The sequence below is a fragment of the Miniopterus natalensis genome, chromosome 2 (assembly GCF_054644295.1).
Source record: "Miniopterus natalensis isolate mMinNat1 chromosome 2, mMinNat1.hap1, whole genome shotgun sequence".
Taxonomy (NCBI): domain Eukaryota; kingdom Metazoa; phylum Chordata; class Mammalia; order Chiroptera; family Miniopteridae; genus Miniopterus; species Miniopterus natalensis.
In genome coordinates this window covers 167,369,562-167,385,245 of record NC_142082.1, presented here as the reverse complement: position 1 = coordinate 167,385,245, position 15,684 = coordinate 167,369,562, and the positions used below count along the sequence as shown (strand labels likewise).

The window sequence follows — 15,684 nt, the reverse complement described above, 5'->3', positions numbered from 1 at the left end:
TGATTGGCCTCCTTTATTCCCTTTTTCACACATAGTCTGACCTCATTTCAGCAGCCAGAATGAGCCTTTCATGTTACTCTGCACTGGCTGTCTTTGCAATTTCTTAATGGATCAAGCATGTTTTTGCCTTAGGGCCTTTGCACTGGCTGTTCCTGTTTCCTGGAATGCTTTCCCCTTAGATCTCTGAATATCTAAATTCCTTCAATCTTTGTTAAATGTCAGTCTTCTCAATAAGGCTACTCCTTTAAATATTTTAAAATTAAAAATATTTTAATAGATCTCCATCTCTTTATCTTTGACTAGATAAAACATCTACATGGCTGAAAAAGTGGAAAGATCACAAGAATACATAGTGATAACTTTTCTTCTCATTCCTGTCCTCCCCCAGAGACCACCCTCATTTCTTGTATATCCTTCCAGTGATATTTTACACATACAAAAGCAATATATATCCACTCCTCTTTTTAATACAAATAGTAATATGTTATACACACAGTTCTGCTTCTTTTTTCATTTATCTATCTTGGAGCTTGGTTGGCTACATTGTATTTCATTATATGACTATTCCATAATTTACTCAAAACTTTGGTACCAGACTTTTCAGAATTCAGGATTCTAATACTTTGCTATTTTAAACAATGCTACAACACTATCTTTGTACTTTTGTCATTTATCCCATATGTGAGAATATCTGTGGGAAAAATTCCTAGAAGTGGAATTGCTGGGTGAAAGGTAAGTGCATTTGTAATTTGGAATATATGTTACCAAATTACTCTCTATTGAGTTTGTACCAATTTACTTTCCAAAAAGCATCATACAAGTGACTCTTTTCTCTATGTCTTCACCAACATGGTGTATTATCTTTGCCAATCTTATAGGTAGAGAGGTGGTATCATAATTTAAATATTTTTCTTATGAGTTAGGTTAAACTCCAAAAAGTAATTTTTATTTTCTTTTCTGTTAATTGTCTGTTCATAGGGCACTGGTTTTGTCTTTATTTTTCTACTCCAGTGCACTTGAAGGGTAAGATGCACATGATTTTGGGGGAGGGGAGTGGGAAACAAGAAGGTCCGAGAAGTCATTGGACTCTCCTGGGTCACCTTTGATGATCACAATAAAGACAAGGGTCTTAGAATCTTAAATTTGCCAGGAACTTTAGACAAAATATAGTTCAATTTTTTTGTTTTAGTTTTAGTTTTTACCACCACCATCTCCTCCACCCACTCCATTCCCACGTTCATTAGAATCCTGGAGGTGCTTCACTTCTGAAAACATTCCTAACCATTAAAAAAAGTGCAATCAACATACGCTCCTCAAATGTATTGCATACCACTTGTGTATGCTTTTTCATAGAATATATGAAAAGTTTGCCTGTCAGTTCTGCCTATGCAAGTCCACACTTCTGAAATCCACAATCCTGAAATCTAAAGTGCTCTTAAAAACTGAAAGTGTTTCAATAAGTTTGGCCCCAAAACTTATTTTAGTTAGTGGCAAAACCTGACCTGAATCAATGGTTGCAATTTAGAGTCTTAATTGCATAAACGTGGATATTCAAATGTTTTTCAGAAGAATTGTTTATCTGTTTTATTATAGGATACTTCCCTAGACCTTGCTGGGGACCTTGCATAATGGTATATTACATTTCCAAAATATGTAAAATCTTGAATATTGGAGAGCACTTGGCCCTGAGGGTCAGATAAGGAATTGTGGACCTGCATCTGGACTTAAAAATTCGTCATTACTTGGGAAGGTTTTTTTCTTTTAATATGAATTTATTGATTTGAGAGACTGAGAGAAACATGTTTGTTATTTCACTTATTTATCCTCACCAGAGGATATATTTCTATTGATTTTAGAGAGAGAGAAAGGGAAAGGGAGAGAGAGAAAGAGAAACATCGACAGGTTGCCTCTTGTACACTCCCCTTCCAGGGATCGAGCTCGCAATCTGGGTATGTGCTCTGACTGGGAATTGAACCACTGTGACTCTTTGGTGCATGGGATGACGCTCCAACCAACTGAGCCACACCAGCCAGGGTCATTGGTTGCTTCTTGTATGTGCCCTGACCAGGGTATCAGGATGATGCCCTAACCAACAGAGCTACCTGGCCAGGGGACTTCGGAAAGTTTTAACTCTGCACTGGTCTTCTTAAATTCAGGCCTGTGTGTGTCAGCTCATGTAAAGTTATTCAGACAAGTCCAGGAGAGTCAGCTGTGCAATAGCATCATGATATTGTTCAATTATAAATACTTACAATGCTTATCTCAAATTTTGGGTCCTTCTCTGACTTTAAATGTGTCTTAAGGAACATAAGTTATTTAGAAATATTGTTAATGATTCAACTTGGAAACAAAAATTTCACACCACTCCTCTCTTAACTAATATATAGAAATTAGAAGGCGAGCTGTTAAAAAAGCTGTTATATTTATAACTATGCATGTGGGAAAATCAGAATTTTCTTCATATTGTAACATTAAAACAAAATACAGAAATAAATGATCTACAACTATAATTGTAAATATGTGCATAAACTTAGTTACTCTTATTGCCATCCTAAAATATTTAAAATATGACTTTACTAAATATGTTTATATTGATTAAATATGGTGTTTAGCTCATTTTACACACTGGAATTTCTCATAAAATTTTATTTGGAAAGAGCCTTACACAGTTACCCAAAGGTATAAACAATGGAAGAGGACAGTGGTAACTAGAGATTGTGTATTCTGCAATCCTTGGAGGAAAGAAAGGTGACCTTTGGGTTGTTACAGATGAAGAATGTGGATGGGATTATAGAAAAGAGAATTTATTTCACACAGTGTTTTTCTGCATCAGTGATTTTAATATGGATTTTTAGTGGTTATCAACAACTAGTCAAATAACTCTTTTTTACACACTCTGGATTCTGAACTAGTGAATTGTGGGCTCAGCCCTCTCCCTCCATCTCTTTCTTGATCCAGTCCACGTAGCTGAGTAATTTGGTGTAGAATCCGTACCCCCTGCTACACCCGATGCCCCAGGACACTATGCCCGTGGCCACCCAGCGGTCGTTCGCATCCTTCACTGCATAGACCCCTCCACTGTCCCCCTGACAGGCATCCTGCTTTTGAGTCGGGTCCCCAGCACAGAACATGTTTTCAGAGAACACGTCTTTCCTGTTTTTATCCCGGAGCCACTTCTCACATAGCTCTCGTTGAGCCATGGGCAGACGGACAAATCTGAGATTATGAGCGAGCCTATCTTCCCTTATCCCGAATCCACTGACATAGCCCATGAGTCCCCTCTCATAGAAGGTCTCGTTGTCAGGGAGGCAGATGGGCAGGAGGTTGGGGCCTAGGGTGACACTATTTTCCAGTTCCAGGAGGGCAATGTCCCCCTCAAAGTTGTGGGACTCTTCCTGGTGGTAGTCTGGGTGGATGTGGACCCTGCGGACAGGGTGGTTTGCTAGTTTTGTGATCTCTTCCACGCTTACGTGGCCCATGAACACATCTATGCTGGCATTGGCTTGCGAGCTGTACTCCTTGGGGAAGAGGGTGTGGGCAGCTGTGAGGATCCAGCGGTCGCCCAGCAGGGCTCCACCCCCTCTCCCATAGATGTTGGTGAACACCTGCCAGGGGAAGTTGCCCATCTTGGCTTCTTGCCCTCCAATGATGCGCTGCTTCTCTTCCACAGGGTGGATGGGTTTCCCACACACTGGAGAAGGGAGACAGTGAAGGCAGGGTTAAGTCAGCTCCAGGCCCACCCCTCTTTCCTCCTGTGGTCAGTCAGTCAGTCCCCTTTCACCCCCTCTTATTAGCTCTGGGCCCTTTCCTCACTCTCCTCCCATCCCAACAGCTTCATCTCCGGCCTATGGTCAGCCTGTTCTCCTTGTTCTTGTTTATTTCTTCCTGTTTTTTTGTTTATTTTTGGTTGTTGTCGCTGTTTTTAATCCTGATTTCCTGTCTGCTCAGTGAAAACGCTGGTATGTCAGGACTGCGTCCAGTTCTCTGCATCTCTCTCCCTTTCTCCTGGGACATCTCTCTTTTTCTCTTATTCCTCATGTCTATTTTTAACTTCAAGCTGGAGTGTCTCTCCACTCAATTTGCCTCCATTCTTCGCGCATGCTTTTTCTGGTGCCCTACAGGGTTGCAAAAGTCAGCAAGTATGTCTCCAGAGGGTTTCCACTCACCTGGCAAACACCGAGGAATCTTCTCTCCTTCCTCTTCACTCTTCCAAATGCCCTGGGCTGTGCAGGTATATATCCCTTGGGGGAGAAGGGACTATGATCAGGTTGGAGGTGGTGGGCAGGGAAACCACGTGGCAGAGGTCAATGAGCACTGAGTGTGTTGGGCAGAGGCAGGGGAGAACTGGAACCAGCATAGGCAAGAATCAAGGACAAGGTTCAAACATATGAGTGGAGCATCGAAAGTGTGACGAGGTTTCATACATATATTTTTGTTCTAATGTTACGTGAAAATATTAGAATACTTAACTATATGTTTGATGTGATTCCTATTTGTGAAAGAAGACACAAAAACTGGGAGGAGTGTATCTAGATCTTACCAGTGACTAGGTGTCTTGGTTTCTTCATAGCGGGTTGTAGATAGCCATGGTAGCTACATTTCGGATTGCTGACAATGCACCACAGCTTGTTGCTAAGCACTTTATCAGCATTATCTCATTTAAGTACCACAGTGACACTTGCAGGCATGCATTATTACTCTCATTCTATAGAATGAGGAAACTGAATTTACATAATTTACACAAGGTCAAAGGACTTCTAAGTTCCAGAACTAAGATGCAAAGTAAGGGTTGCCTGACTTCAAAGCCCAGCTCTTAAATAATACCATGTATAAGAATTTTCCTTTTTTTTTTTTGCCTGTTTCAAACCAGAAAGTATGTGATTTCTTTCATTTAAAGAAAGTTTTAAAGATACCCATAGATGAATTTGAGAGTCATTCAGCAAGCCTAAATGCAGACTATCACAACAGATCAGCCTGAGGGGTATGTAGGGAGAATGCTGGGGGAGGTCCCACTGATATAGCTGTAGTGGTAGTGGTGGTGGTAATGGTGGTGATTGTGTGGTGGTGTTGGTAGTGATGGTGGTGTCTTGTTATTGGTATTGGTGGTGATGGTAGTGATGGTAGTAGTGGTGGTATGGTGGTGATGATAGTGGTGGAGGTGGGGGTGGGGGTGGTGATGGTTGTGATAATGGTGATGGTTGTAATGATGGTGGTGGTGGTGGTGATGGTGGTGGAGGTGGAGGTGAAGGTGGCGGTGTGTGGGGGGATGGGGGTGGGGCAGTGTTGGTGAAGAGGGTAGTCATGGTGATGGTGGTGGTGAGAGAAAGCTGACTATTTATGAGATTCAAGTCTTTCTTTGTCACTCAGGTGCTTCCTTCTTCAACACTACTAAAGTACAGTGCACTGTACTTTAAGGCCCTGAAGCCAGTGTATTGGGCAGATACCTTATTATATATTCCCTAGGGTACTGGCAGAAATCTCAGAAGATGTCTTGAGACGATAGAGGGGAAAAACTGCCATTTGCATGGGCCCCTACCTTGCTCGGACTTGCTGCTACCACTTCTGGTCTTCATCTTGTAATATGGCTCATTGCAGTAGTACTGGATACGGGCCTGGTAGGTGTTCACGCTCTTTGTGGTGATATACATGAAGGCCCCATTACGTATCCTTTGGGGCTTCCCACAGTCCTTGACTGGGAGAGAACACAGGCCGTATGAGAGTTGATAATGATGGCTGGAACGTCAGTGGAATAAATGTGAGTTGTTTACCCACAGAACAGGCTGAGAAACTTAGAGAAATATGGTCAGTGGTGGGTATTTGGGATGGATGGGAACTGGGTGGAGTAAAGATCAGTTTTGGGTAGAGACCATCAATCCTGCTGAGATGAGGGTTGCCTGGTTCCTGAGATGGGCCATAGGCTTCAAAGAACAAGTCAAGGGGAGGGTCTTTTGGGAAGAGGCTTACTTCCAGAGCCCCCGCTTCCTTTCTCAGCGTAGGTCCCCAAAGCTAGAGGGGTGGGAGATCCCTAGGGGCAGACACATCTGAGTTGTCACTTACTCCTGCACCTGGGCATGGCACGATGCCATGTGCCATCATCCTGGCAGACAGCTGTGAAGGAAAGCAGCACCTGGTTGCCCTGTTTGAACAGATGTAGAGGTGCCATTACTATAAGGAGGCACTGCAGCTCCCTTCCTGCCCTTTCCCACATAGCAGGCAGTGCAAAGACAGCTCTCAAAATCTCGGACCTCAGCCCCTGTGGATGTGGCTCTTTCATCCTCCTTAGCCAGTCCTCTCAGACCAGCATTACACATGGGAGCACTGAGTCACACAGGAGAAAGTCAGGGAGAAGGCTAATTGTCAGACCCAATAATCCTCTCTCTAGACTCTTGCCTGTTTCCACTGAGGTCTAGTTGAACCCAACAATTTTATTTATTTATTCACTTAATTTAAAATATTTTCTATTATAGTTGATATTTATATTAGTTTCAGGTGTATAGCATAGTTGTTAGACACTTATATAATTTATAAGGTGATTCCCCTGATAATTCAAGTACCCACCTGGCACCATACCTAGTTACTACAGTACTATTGATCATATTCCCTATGTACTATACATTCCCATGACTATTTTATAACTACCATTTTGTACTTCTTAATCCCTTCACTCTTTTTACCCAGCCCCCAACACTGCTCCCCTCAATTTTAAATTAGTTTTGAATCTCACAAATTAAAAAATAACAAGCCTGGCCCGGCCGGGTGTGGCTCAGCAGTTGAGCGTTGACCTAGGATCCAGGAGATCCGGGTTTGATTCCTGGTCAGGGCACATGCCCGGGTTGTGGGCTCGATCAATGACTCTCATCATTGATGTTTCTATCTCTCTCTCTCCCTCTCCTTTCCTCTCTCTGAAGTCAATCAAGATATATTTAAAAACAAAACGAAAAAAACAACAAAAAAACCAAAGCCTGGTTGTGTGTTTTCTGCATTGAAACAGAAGACTCTTCCCTGAAGTAGAATCACGTTGCTCTCCCTGTGGAATTCCCTGCCGGACTACGCCTGCATCACTTTATCTCTCCTAGATTGCAGTTTTCTTGAGGGCTAGAGTCTTTCCTGAAATACTGGTGCAGCCCAGTCACTTTCCAGGGTGCTTGAAATGCTGATGTGCTAAGTGCTGTTGCACTTGAGCAGATAGCAGGGAAGAGGCAAGAAAATGGTTGCCTTGGAAATGAAAAGTGTTTGGACAATAAAAATGCATTTTATTAAGACCAACAACCATCCTAGAGTATTAGCCCTAGAAAAGAGTGTAAGAGAATGTGCATGAAAACTAGGATGTCTGAATGAAATAATGTGAGATACTGTGTGACTTGCTTTAAATTCTGTGAATGATAAATGCCAAGGTAAGTGTGGGTGTGGCGTAGAAAAGGGGAGGTTGTAACCAGAGCAAAGAGTATGTCCAGTCTTCTGGACCCAGGACACCCAGTCTTCATGATGTAGCTGGAGGCATCCTGCAGTAAAGTGCAAGTTCACCTGGCTAACTCAGTTTGATGCAACAGTCAAATGTAAGCTCCATGAAGGCTGTATGAATATGTTTGTTTGTTTTTTACTGTACCTCTTGCATCTAGAACCCTGCCTGACACTCAGCAAACACTTAAAATATTTGTTGAATGAATAACTACTACTTAAGGACATACCAAAGGTCCCTTCTCTGATTCTGATTAGGCCTTCCAAGTGGATCTAGTGAACAAAGATGGGGTGTGCAGTCCCGGGTCCCTGGCCAAGGCTAACTCCAAGCCTATGTTTTTCAAAATGGCACTTTAGTTTACCAGCTTTTGTGAGATTGGTCAATGGATAAAACCACATTCTTTTTTGAGTCTGTGAAGGACAGGATGGTGGGCCCAGGTTGAGACCACCCATGTGCATAAAAAGCCCTGGAGCAAGAGGAAGATTAGGTCCAGGTCCCTGCTGTTCAAAATCATTATGATGTCAAATGAGTCACTCCTGGTACTTCACTTCCTCCCCTGACTTTTCAGTTCCTAATTCTACAATGAGTTATTAGGCTGGATCAGTAGTTCTTGAACTTGGTTGTACATTAGAATCACCCGGGTAGTTTTAAGTAATCCTGATGTCCCGGCTGCACTCCAGACCAATAGAATCTGTCTTTAGCAGGGGACCCAGATGTCAGTATTTTTTAAACTCTAAGAGTTTCCAATGTGCAGTCAAATTTGAGAACTGGTAGACCAGGTGACCTTTCCAGCTCTAACATCTGTGATTCCACCTGGGGCTGAGCCTAAATCTGCTGTGGGTCCATCCATCTGAATTCCTCCTGGAATGCTGGGCCAGCTCTCTCTCTTTCAGCACTGGGCTCTTACCTCAACGAGCTGGTAGCCTTGTTTGCAGGTGGCAATGAAGTAGTCACGGAACTGGTACTGAGACTGCAGGTTCTGGATGATGGTGAACTCATCTAGGGTTTTGGGCTGCGGGCACTTGATGACTGTGGTGGAAACCAGAGGGCACATTTATTTCAGAGCCACTTACCTTCATTCTCCCTCCCTGATCCTGCCCCATTGCTGGCCAGTGAAGGAGGCCCTCGGGCAACCTTACTTGAAGTGGTATAGTGCAGCTTCCAGCCCCGGCTGTCCCCCGAATCGTCTGTGAAGAACAGCAGATCCACAGCATTGCTGTTGGTGTCAAGGTCAGCGGGTCTTTGCTTCCCACAGAACTCGCCGATGTTCCTCCCACTGGCATAGATCTGGTGGAATAGGAGGGAGGGTAATCTCTCCAATGCAGACATCTTCCCATAGGGCCAGGGTGGTAGTGGTAATCTTGCTTTGTGTGTGTTTTCAACTGGAGGGGAAAAGGGATCCCCAGGACCCACTTCCTTTTGTGTAGGAGCTAGCACAGCCCATGTGTGATGTTGGACACTCCTGTTCCAATTGGTCAGAGGATCCAGCAGGCAGTAGGGACAAAAAGAACTGAGTGGGGTTGGGAAGGAGAGGGTGGGGTCTCTCTGGGGATAGGATGGCTGTACCTGTAGCTGGTCATAGGGGCAGTGTACTTGCTGGTGGTCATCAATTTCAAAAGGCTCCAGGAACTTGAGGTGGATGGTGTAGCCCCGCTCCACTCGGATGCTGTAGTTGCAGCGCAGGTCAGGGGGGTAGGGCTGGGGGTACTCCATGCTGAACACGTAGCCTGCTGGCTCTGTGTACAGCTCACTGCTGCACTCAACTGTGAGAGCAGAGCCGGGAGGAGGTCACCAGGAGACTCTCTGGCTGGCCCAGCAAGCCCTTGTTCAGCCTCTGCCTCCCTCCCACACTACCCAACCTCACCCTGGCAGGAATGTCCATCCTTCTGAAGCTCATAGCCTGGACGACAGGAACAGAAGTAACCGCCAACATAGTTGTGACAAAGGTGTTGGCACCGGGGCTGGGAATCCTCCTTAACTGCATTTTGCTGGGAAACACATTCATCAACGTCTGGAAGAGATTCCGGAAGGAAGGATTAAATTCCTGCCAGGGGACTTCTGTAGTGGCGTGGGGCTCAGAGCTGTCTCTCACCGGAGGCCATAAGACCAAGTCAGCTCCTAACCACCTGGACCCCAGGCCTCTCTAATGCTTTCTGGGAACTACCCAATGGAGACAGAGCCCAGGTTGGCATGCCTTTTCTGGATAGAGCTCTTTTGAGGGGAAAAAGAAGGAAGGCCAGGCTTCCTGCTTCTTTGGATTCAAGATTCCCTCTTTCCAGTCCCCATTCAATATGACTGAGACCCAAAAAAGGGAACCCGGGAACCACTCACCCACAGCTTGGTAGTAGGCCAAGAAGCCTTTGTAGAACATCATGGTGCCATTCTCCTCATTGGAGAAGTCTGTGTGGAAGGTCAGTAGCATCTTGTTTCCTTCAGATATAAATTCTGTATTTCCTGGGGGGTTGCCCAGTGGAGAATCCTGTTGCCCACAGAACCTCCCCAGGGTTCTCTTATCAGCAGAGATCTGGTGGAGGAAGGACAAGGGGTAGGAAGAAGGGCTGTTGAGACATGTCCCATGTGGAAAGTCAGTGATGGTCCTCCTTCTCTTGTACCAAGGAGAATAATGCTCCACTTCTGGAATGGTCTCCACCCGCTGGGTTCTGGCCGTTGCAGACTTCCCCAGGTGACTTTCATTTGTCCACCTGAGTCTCCCATCAGCTAACCCTTTTCACCTTCTCCTGTGGCCCTTCCCTGTTTATGTTCCCCCAGCACCTTCTTCATTCCCACCCTCTCCCATGCCTGTGATCCACTGGGGCCTTGGTTGTGTCTACCCAGCCTTTCTCTTTCCTTCATTCTCAGAACCTTAATTTCTATCTTGTTATTTGACCTCACCTCATTCAAACTGTTCACATCTGGCTGGGTCTCCTGACACACAGCTGAATGTGAGCCTCGGGCCCTTAGCATCAGCGAGCATCACCCAGCTTCCCTTATTTCTTGCTTCATGATTAGTGAACTTGTCAAAAGCAGGTGTCCTTTCCCTAACCCTGTTCCTCACTATCCCTGCCGCCAAGACCCCTCCCTTCAACACTGCAAACCTCCCAAGTCCTCTGGACTAGGAAAGCGTATCATTTTCATGTTATTCTATCACAGCCTCCTGGGAATGGTATTAATTCAACATGCGTAGGTTCTATTTGAATCCTGAATCTAGAATCTCATTTTTATTGGATGTAGGAAGATGGGACTGGGAGGGTACCCTTGGTTATTATGGTGGTTAGGGGACTGAGTCCATTGTCCTTCCTGAAGACTATGCTTGAGCTACCACCACACACATTTCTGTTCCCCATGTTCCTGTGTTCCTGATGAAGCAGCTGGCATGGTGATGTTCTTCATGGAAACAGGGAAACTGAGGCACAGCTGTTTCTCAAAGACTCCCAGCAAGGAAACAGTTGGGGAAGTGTTTTCTGACTCCTGTAGATGGTAAATTTCTTGAGAGCGGGGATTGTACCTTCTTTCCTCTGTGTTTCTCCCCCATGGTGCTCAATGAAGGCCTCTAAAACTGGTGGACACCATTCATGGCATCACTTGACTCCCAGAACTCCACTCTGCCATCAGCTGTTATAGGGTTGGGGCTGTGTCCACAGATGGGGAGTGCTAACCAGAGCGGTTAGAGAACAAATCCTCAGGTTCCAGAGCCACCCAGCTCTCCCTCTGCCCTCCCAACCTGACCTCCTACCTTGACATAGTCATAGAAACAGCCTTCAGAAGGCTCCAGGTCAAACTGCCAGAAGACGAGCTTCACCCTGTATCCTGTGGCAACTGTGATCACAGTTGTGGTCTCAAAGTTGTTGGGGTAAGGCTTGGGGTACAGAGGGGAAGTCACCTCCCCATAGAGCTCCTGAGCGATGGGGATGGAGCCTCCCAGCCTGCAGAACAGGACTGACACCAGGAGGTATAAAAGCCACCTGCCAGAAAGAAAGGGAGTATCCAGAGGGCTATTTGGGCAATGACAGGGGTGGGGGATGGGATGGTCATACTGCTGGGCATTTTCCTCTCTGCCCGTTCTAGACCCACAGATGTTCCAGGGGGGTGTGGGTGGAGCAGGGAGGCTGGTCTCTGCAGCTGCTGCATGGTCGTTCCTCCCCCCGGGCAGAGTCCAGTCCAGATGTCATCACGAGGCCTTCACCTCTCTCTCCATCTTTTTCCCCTGCCCTGTCCCATTACTCTCCCTCCCCCATTCCTGGAACAAGGCTGGCTTGGGACCAATTAATTGAGGGTGAGGGTTTCCAGTCATGGTTCTCTGAAAGGGTTCCCAAAGGCTCAGCAAAGACCTCAGGGAGAAACTGCCTGTGGAGTAGGGAGTGCCACACAGAGGACACCCTTCCTGGGCAGAGTGGGTTCCCCCATTTTGGCACTCTCCTGCTACGAGCTGAGAAGGAGAAGGGGATGTGGCATCACCTTACATGTCTGAGGTCTCGTTTTGCCCTCAGGGGAGAGATGGGGAGTATGTGCTTGAGTGTGCATGCATGTGCACACTGGAGTAGATAAGGGATATCGGGAGCAGAGGCTGTTCTTGTCTCCCTGAATGCCCAGGGCTCTCCCCTCTGGTTTCTCCCTCCCTCCTTGGTCCCCATCAGCCTTACTCACATTTCTTAAGTCCTGTTTTTGGATCCTGCACTCTCCTGACAGCGTCTTCATCCACTCTGTGTAGAAGGAGAGAGCGGTCATGTAGAGGAGGGAAGGGGAGGGAGGGACTGACTGTGGAGGGGGAAGGGAGGCCTTTCCCGGAGGGATGTTGTAGGGAACGAACCATTTGCATAAACAAAACTGAAAAAAAGCTGTTCCCACTTTAATTTAGTTTTGTTTTTGAATTCCCTGATGGTGGTGCCACCTGCTGGCCTACATGGGGAAAGGGTCAGTTTTTAGGGACAGGAAAAACTTCGTTGGGGGCCCAGACTTCTTGTTTTCCAAATCTGATCTGAATTCTCCCTTTTTTCAGAGACTTTCCTCGGGACTGTTGCTGTATTTACAAGGCTCCAACCCAAAGTGCAGTGGAAATCACAGTTGAGGGGACTCTTTTCTGGACTGCCCTTTTCCACTAACTCAGTTGGTCTTGCCTTTAGTCACCCAGCAGCCCTGGTCCAGGAATGGCCAGGGTTTTGATGCCCAGGATGTGACAGGGGCAGAGGAGGGCAGTAAAGGTGTGGAAAGAGGAGAATGGAGTTTGGTTGCATTGGGGCCCTGCATGAGTGGCTTACTTCACTCATGAATGACACTTAGACAGAACAGGCTGTCAGGGTGACGCCAAAGCCGCACTAGGGTCTGTCTTAAGACTCTTCTTCTCCACCTCAATGAACTCAGGCCTGCCAATGAACTTGGCTCCTAGAGAAGCAAGGGCAGCTGTGGAGTGGTAGAGACAGTCTCTTTTCCTCAGCATTTGTCAAGAGTCTGATCCCCTGAGGGTCACGATTGTCTATGGCTAGGTGAACAGAGTGGCTGTGGACCAATAATGACTTGAGAGGAAACCAGATCCCTGGGAGGGAGGAAAGCTCTTGTCTCTCTTGTCCACCAGGACACAGTGTCCTGTTTTAAAGGCTTGCTCTTCGAGTGAGCCTTTCTTCATCAACTCTCCATGGCTCAAGTGCCCTATGGCACTGTATTCCACAGGGAAGCTGGTCTGCAGAGCAGGCCTCTGAGTTCTGAGGCCTTTGTAGTGTATCTTGATTGTTTCCTGTATTAGATTAATTCCTCTATCCCTGCACCCACTCACTCATTCATCATTAATGGGCAACCTACCTAGGATGCCAGACACTTCCCTAGGCAATGGATTGCAAGGACTCATGAAGATGGGGCAGTTCCCTGTTAGGCAGCTATAAAGTCATCACTGAATATAGTTAGAGAGCTGGCACATGGAAGATGCAAGATTAACTAAGGTCTGGAGGGCTTCTCCAGCAGGCTTATATGTCAGAGCTGAGGAATGAATCTTACGGCAGGGCTGATCCGTGGCATTACCCATGACATGACCTATGGCCTTGTCAGGTCAGGAAGGACAAAGGATAGGGCAGAAGAATAAGGACAGATCAGGAGACAAGAAAGAGGGAGATTCTGGTCTAGCAAATTGCACATTAGCATCCTGACAGCAGTGTTTGTGTTTGTGTTTGTGTTTGTGTGTGTGTGTGTGTGTGTGTGTGTGTGTGTGTGTGTGTTCATGGTGGGGGCAGGATGGCAGAGGAAACTGGGAAGGAGGAGGTGTTCCCAGAAGGAAAGTCTTAGCTGAACCTCTCCTATCCCATCTTACAGATTCTGAGTTCTGTCCTGGTAGTATGCACCTGACTGGAAAGTGACAAACCTGGACCTCATTAGCTCCATCCCACCCCAACCTCCACTCTGCCCAACCACTCAAAATAACCTTTAATTACACACTTGACTTATGCCCTTGACTTATAACGAGAATGGAAAGAAGAAACTGCCATATGCAGATTGTTCAGGCACTTGCTTTAAAACCAGTGTTTGAAGACATTGTCTCCTACATTGTCCATTCCTCTTGGGGTTTGAATCTGGGGGGAGATTTTTCTCCCTTAAAGTAGTGGTAGGCTTCCCTTTGTGGATGTATCTATAATTATATCTAGATATATAAATAGAGATATATAGATATAGGTATATGTTTTTGCCTTGGTAGGGAGAAACTCGTGTCATTTTAAAATATATATATATTTATTGATTTCAGAGAGAGGAAGGGAGAGGGAGAGAGAGATAGAAACATCAATGATGAGAGAGTCATTGATCAGCTGCCTCCTGCACGCCCCCAACTGGGGATGGAGCCCGCAACCCAGGCATGTGCCCTGACTGGGAATTGAACCTCGGTCTCCTGGATCCTAGGTGGATGCTCAACAGCTGAGCCATGCCAGCCAGGCTCATGTCATTTTTTCATTAATAAAAATTAAAAAATAAAACATACATGTTCATTAAATAAAATTTAGCAAGTAGAGAAGAACAGGGGAAAACAAAACAGAATTACACCACTTAAAAGAAACTTTGATGAATATTTTAGAGTACTTTTAATAGTTTCTTCTACTATGTACAGGCTTATAAAATAGAAGTAACCACATTTGACCCCTATTTTTTAAAGATCCATTTAACCTTTAACTATATCGCTAACTTCATTTTCAACAACTAGCACATTTGCTCTCTTCTCAGTTTTATTTATTTTCTAGTTCTATTTGAATAAGTGTATTTTATTTGCCCTTTTTACTCTAAACCACCTGATGTCCTTTCTAAAGATTAAAGAGTTGACCATGTCAGGTGGAGCATGGCCCTGGGTGCCCCGCAGCACTGGGGGTGTCTGTGGGAACATCCAGCCCAGGGCTGGGCCCAGGAGATGGGGCCCCAGGAAAGTGTGAGCCAGGTGACATCCTCCTCAATGAAGCAGGAATTTGCAGGGAGTGAGAATATGTAGGGGACTGGGAAAGGGAAGTGGGAGATACAGCAGGTCCTGATGCCCCCTGAGGGGTGTGAAGGTGCACTGGAAAGCATATGGCCTTGGCAGTCTAGGACCAGCTGTGGCATTTGGGCAAGTCACTTTATCTCTCTGAACTTCAATCCCCTCATTTAAAATGTAGGTCATGAGAATGGAAAAAGACTTGCATTGAGTCTTTGAAAAGTATTCCTGCAGTAATAGAGTCCAGTTGTCCCTAGATGAAAGGTTGATCCATACATTTCCTAACAAAGCTTAAAAGTGAGCCTGAAAAGATCAAGCATATTCCAATAAAACCTGCATCTACATCTTCTTTACCCAATCATCTATCAAGGGACACTTCGGTTGTTTCCATATCTTGTGGTACATATACAATGGACTACTACTCAGCCATAAGAAAAGATGATACACTGCCATTTGCGGCAACCTGGGTGGACCTTGAGGGTATCATGCTAAGTGAAATAAGTCAGACAGAAAAAGTCAAGAACCATATGATGTCACTCATATGTGGGATATAAATCTGAAAGCAACAAATGAGCAAACAAGCAAACGAAAACTCATAGACACAGACAACAGTGTGGTGGTTACCAGAGAGAACGGGGGTTGGTGGGAGGTAATAAAGGGTAAAGGGGGTCAGATACATGGTGATGAAAGGAGATTTGACTTTGGGTGGTAAGTACACAATGCAATATACAGATGATGTCTTATAGAATTGTACATTTGAAAAGGACAATTTTATTGACCAATGTCACCC

At 45.5% G+C, this 15,684-nt stretch overlaps 1 protein-coding gene across 1 annotated transcript; it reads right to left on the bottom strand.

Annotated features, from left to right (window-relative positions):
- Nucleotides 1-2,631: 2,631 nt before the first annotated feature.
- On the bottom strand, nucleotides 2,632-12,211 carry C1R (complement C1r). The gene is made up of 11 exons (XM_016221739.2): nucleotides 12,104-12,211; nucleotides 11,193-11,421; nucleotides 9,791-9,983; nucleotides 9,324-9,470; nucleotides 9,026-9,222; nucleotides 8,599-8,746; nucleotides 8,367-8,488; nucleotides 6,058-6,136; nucleotides 5,537-5,692; nucleotides 4,167-4,241; nucleotides 2,632-3,691 (listed from the first exon to the last, which is right to left on the bottom strand). Coding segments are annotated over exons 1-11 (2,115 nt in total). The 5' UTR covers nucleotides 12,106-12,211; the 3' UTR covers nucleotides 2,632-2,924.
- Nucleotides 12,212-15,684: the final 3,473 nt, after the last annotated feature.

Excerpts from the sequence above, each read along its gene's own strand:
- C1R (XM_016221739.2), bottom strand. Across the intron at positions 8,489-8,598 it reads GCTGCACTATACCACTTCAA|TCATCAAGTGCCCGCAGCCC; the intron begins GTAAGGTTGCCC and ends TTTCCACCACAG. Across the intron at positions 5,693-6,057 it reads TGCCATGCCCAGGTGCAGGA|TCAAGGACTGTGGGAAGCCC; the intron begins GTAAGTGACAAC and ends GTTCTCTCCCAG.